The sequence below is a fragment of the Hydra viridissima genome, unplaced genomic scaffold (genome assembly GCF_058129835.1).
Source record: "Hydra viridissima isolate aposymbiotic clone 2 unplaced genomic scaffold, HvirCarnegie_v1 scaffold_63, whole genome shotgun sequence".
Taxonomy (NCBI): Eukaryota; Metazoa; Cnidaria; class Hydrozoa; order Anthoathecata; family Hydridae; genus Hydra; species Hydra viridissima.
In genome coordinates this window covers 62,380-67,494 of record NW_028324343.1, presented here as the reverse complement: position 1 = coordinate 67,494, position 5,115 = coordinate 62,380, and the positions used below count along the sequence as shown (strand labels likewise).

General features: G+C 26.1%; 1 protein-coding gene across 1 annotated transcript; it reads right to left on the bottom strand.

Moving 5' to 3' along the window:
* Positions 1-101: 101 nt before the first annotated feature.
* On the bottom strand, positions 102-3,824 carry LOC149876013 (eukaryotic initiation factor 4A-III-like). Its single transcript, XM_090075880.1, has 8 exons — positions 3,605-3,824; positions 3,124-3,196; positions 2,974-3,040; positions 2,563-2,625; positions 2,112-2,244; positions 521-601; positions 336-388; positions 102-239 (listed from the first exon to the last, which is right to left on the bottom strand). Exons 1-8 carry the CDS (start codon positions 3,756-3,758, stop codon positions 147-149), a joined length of 717 nt encoding a protein of 238 aa, XP_089932006.1. The 5' UTR covers positions 3,759-3,824; the 3' UTR covers positions 102-146.
* Between the last annotated feature and the right edge of the window lie 1,291 nt (positions 3,825-5,115).

The window sequence follows — 5,115 nt, the reverse complement described above, 5'->3', positions numbered from 1 at the left end:
TAAAATTGAACTTCCAAAACTTCTTCAAAAAAAACTTTTTTAAGAACTTGTTAAAAGAGTGCACACATTTTGCAATTATCATTTACACCCCAATTAAAAATTTTTATTTACATAAATATTGTTAGAAAAAAATAAAATTTTTTTCCTTACCGCTTGACAAGAATACGAATTGGGTCAGTCATAAACTTTTGGGTCATCTCTAAAATTTCATGAGGCAAAGTAGCACTTACCAAAACAACCTATCAGAAATGGATTTTAGTAATGTAAAATAATTTGTAACATGAATAAAAAGGTCAGTCTTGCTATAAAACAAAATTTAAACAAAAACGGTTTACTTGTGTTGCAGGAGGAAGAAACCTGTAAACATCATAGATTTGTTCTTTAAATCCTAGATATAATTAATGCATTTTAAAACTGGGAACATTATCTTAAAGAATGATATTTTTTACATTATTTATAAAATTAAAATCCTAAAGTCACTTACTGACTCTTATAATAATAGAGAAAGTTTAAAACAAACCTTTATTTAACATTTCATCAGATTCATCCAAAATGAGCAGTTTAATTGACCTTGTTCGCAAATTTCGTCTCTTTATCATATCTAAACTTATAACATTATTAAAAAAAAAAAGCAAGAAAAAAACACTAACTCACTTTAGGGTAAAATTTTAACTTTTATCAAAAATATATAAGCTTTATCAGTTCTTTGGGCTGGAATAATATAAATCATTAATAAGAAGTGCTACAAATTCAATAAAGTTTTTATAAAAGTATTTTCTTTTTGTGGTTTTACATAAAATTTATAAAAACAATGATAGCAATCCATCATTGGTCTGTCATTACTTTTCTCAGTAACATCTGATAAACATCTGAAAAACTCAGTATTTTTGTAATCAGCAGATAGTGAACTAATTAACAATCTTACTGAACTGGTTAATTCACTTTAGAATAGAGTATTGTAACACTTTTGAAAACGATGGTAAATAGTATAATTTTATACTACTGCATAAAGATTGCAAAGTCCTAAAAATGATATCATCAAAAGTAATAGACAATTTTGTAGTTAAACCTAAACCAACATTAGACATTTTTAAAGATTAGAAGCTCAGAGTGGTATAAAAGCTACTGCCTTCTTGTGATACATAAGCTATTGCCTTCTTGTTGCATATCTTCAAACAAAATAATTAATTTTGTAAAATCTACCACTGAACTAGTTTATACTATACATATTTAGTTTGCCACAGATCTCAGAGAGATGAGTTGAATCAAAACAGGCTACTAAATGTTAACATCTGGTCATGCTAATACTTTTAAAAATAAGTAACACTTAATATTAGTAACATATCTTTTTTTTTAGCAGTGATAATATTAAAACTATAAATTTTTAGTATAATGCCAATAACAATAGGTAACAATACAGTAGCACACTTAAAAAAGAATATTTTTTTTATCAATCCTAACTTCTCCATAAAGTAAAATTTCATTCTTTTTAACTCTGTTTTATCAGATGCAAATAAAAAACATACTGGAAACTGTTATAAAAGAAAGAGACACAAAGTTTTAAATTGTCCAATTCTCTTCTCGAACCAAATGATACTCGTAACTGCTTTATTGATATTAGTTTTATCATTTTATGTAAATGGTTGCATAAATTCACTAATGATGGTTAGTTTAGTCACATTATAGGTTGTTTTTTTTTTTTTTTTCATAGAAATATCTGAAAGTTAAGATACATAGAAATAGATTAAAAATCAGTAAGCAAAGCAGCAAATTTGAAGAAAATAGGTATAGGATCTGCAACAGAGAAATATTAAATTGATTATTAATTTCTGAAAACTGTACCAAAAATTTTCTGAAAATATTTAACATGATAAGTAGCATTTTTGAATAAAAACTATTCTCAAGTATAAATCAAAATGTCACTTAATATCATCTTTAGTTTTTAGATAAGCTTTATATATAAAAAAAAATCTTAATGATTTACAACACATATTGATTATATATATCATTAAATCAGATTTATTAGCTTATTTAGAAATTAACTATAATTTAATCAATTTTCAGAGAAATATTAAAAAACCTTTTAGTAAACAAAATTATTTATAAATTACCAAAAACTCTTCCAGGTGTTCCAGAAACAATGTGTTGTCCATAATCAAGTTTTCTTATATCTTCACCAATATTTGTACCTCCAATGCAAGCATGACATTGAACACTCATGTAATCACCCAAAGCTAAAACAACCTGGCGTAAACAATTGTGATAAGATCTCAAACATTTTATTAAAAAAACATTTTTTGTGCAATTCATTTAAATTAACTGCCATAACAATAATCTAATAAATATATGTTGTATATAAACTCAACATTGTATCTATATATAATTGTCACAACTTTTATCTTTAAACATAAATACAGAACTATTACCTAATTTAGAAATTACACAATGTTTAATTTATTTAAAAAAAACAAAAAAAAACCTTTTAATGATTTTAGTTTTTTTTTCAATTGTCAAATTTCTTAAAAATAATAGTAAAATAAATCAGCAATGAATTCTTTCTACCTTTTGTATTTGACAGGCTAATTCTCTAGTTGGTGACAACACCAAAACTTGAGTTTCACGAAGCTAAATAGGATATAATCAAATTAAAGTATCAATATCAACAAAAATAATAGCTTATAAAAACCAATTTATTTCGTACTCAAGTTCCTCTTAGAAAAATTAATTTCTCTATATCTAGTTTTTATATCTAGTCATAATATATAATGGTTAGACCAATTTACTACTTATCTAATATTTTTACAAGGAAAAGACTTAATAATGCACATAATGTTAACATGCTTAAAACAATTTTGAAAAATTAATAGCAATTTATTTCATAATTAAAAGTAAAAAATTAAATTGATGGACTTGAATGATTATTAATTAATTTAAACTTTTTCACAAAGATATTACTATTAAAAAACAACTAACACGAGTATCAATTTGTTGGAGAGCGGCAATAGAAAATGTTGCTGTCTTTCCTGTTCCTGATTGAGCTCTAAACGAGAAAACAATTTTAAAAACTTTAAAAAAGTGTTTACAAAAAAGTGAATAAAAAACACAAACTAAAAAACAACTTACTGTGCTATTACATCCCTTCCTTTTATAATAGGTAAAATAGATCGTTGTTGAATTGCAGATGGGCGCTCAAAACCTTTTAGAAAAACACAAAATTACAGTTAATTTATTTACAATAACCTGCAGTAATGTAATAGGTTAGGTGATTACTTTTAAACTTTTGTATCAAAATAAAACAAATATAAGTTTTAGCTGTGGATATTTAGTTCTTTTTCAATTGCTTTATTGGATGGGAAGGGTTGAAATAAAACTTAAACTCTAAATAATTCATTATCTACAGCATTACTGTCTTGTTAGTAGAGATTACAATAGTACTTCACAATTTACTTTCAAATTTATAGTTGCGAAGGTATTACTTAAATTGAAATTAAAAAAATTCCAAAACTATTACATTTACTCCAGCAATTACTACTTTTTGATATAAGTTGTTATAATAACTTTTTTAACTAAAAAAAAGAATCTACTTATAAGAAACAAATCGAACCGTAAGCATATATTCCACGAATAAGATCTTCCCGGAGTTTCATCTGCTCAAATGTTTTAGTAACTTTCACATCTTCAGATGTTTCAAACACAAGCTTAGAATCCTCTTCTTCTGTTTCAGTTTCAATTACTCGACGTTTAGTTTCTTCAGCCATATTTTCTTTGCGAAGCGTGGGGTTACAAAGTTAGCGCGTAAACTGAAAACATTTTATCAAAAACATTCCTATCCTTTTGAAAATTATTTAATTTTTTTTTTGTCTGATAAAAAAAGAATTTCTTGTGAAAACCTAACATTTAATGCTAGTCTCAGTCTTTTTTTTTATGGATAGCTGCAGCCAAAACCAACAATTATACCTTGGTGTGGACTTAACAAAGTCCTATGCTATAAGAAAGTCCTAATGTAACAAATCTTATATTGTAAAATAAATCTTTTGGGAAAATAGTTTTGTTTTTTTAACTAGATATCTAGTTATTCAAAAATAATAAAATTATAACTTAGTATTTATTTTATAATATACAAAGTTTGTCATTTGTTACATTAGGACTTTCTTATAGCATAGTACTTTGTAAGTTCACACCACGTTACCTTAATGATTGAAAAATATTTTAACCAAAACTCATTTCCGGGCCGTTATCTTACTAAGTTTGCCCAGTTCTAGGTACTAGGCAATTGTATTTTAAAACATTACCAAATGATTTATCTATTTCTAATTTTCTTTGTTGAATCATCTAAATTTCCTAATCACTGAATATCAAATCATTTGTAAAATACAATAAATTTAAAAATTAGAGACTTAAGATTAAACTATCGATAACCATTGAATAAAAGATGGTTGCTCATTGTTTCTCATCTTATCGTTGGTATAAACGAACTCTTATATTTTAACTAGAATTTCGCCCCTACTTTTTAGTTTATATTGATAAAGGAATATTAACTTTACAAAAGTTTAGGTACGATGAGCCGTTTTTCTATTTTTGGTTGAAGTTTTAGACTTGAGTTAAACATAAACGATAAAACCGGGTAAAAACAGTAAACTTGTATAATGAATGAAATCAGTAAAAACCACTGAACTTTACTCCTATAGTATCTTAACAAATTTTAGATTAATAAAAATTTGATGCTGGAGATGTTTCTAGCAAACAATTTATGAATGAGCACGCTCGTTCAACAAATGCGCGGGTTTCTGGAGCTAGATTCACGGTCAGGTGTCAAGTCAAGTGTTACTTTAGGTTAGCCAACATCGATAAAAGTAAAAAACCTGCAATAGGAAGCCAATTAATAAGGAGAGAGCAAGCTAATTAGCCAAGTGATTGCAAGCCATTTGACCAGATGATAACAAACGTATCATCATTCAAGGTGATAAGTAAAAAAATACATTTAAAAAAACCATTTGATAAAAATAGCAGTTTGCGAAAACAATAGAACCACATATTAACTTAAGGGGGTTAAAGAAGCGGTAAATGTGCGTTCTTTTATAAAAAGAAAAATGAGAAAAAAAAAAAAAGAAAAAA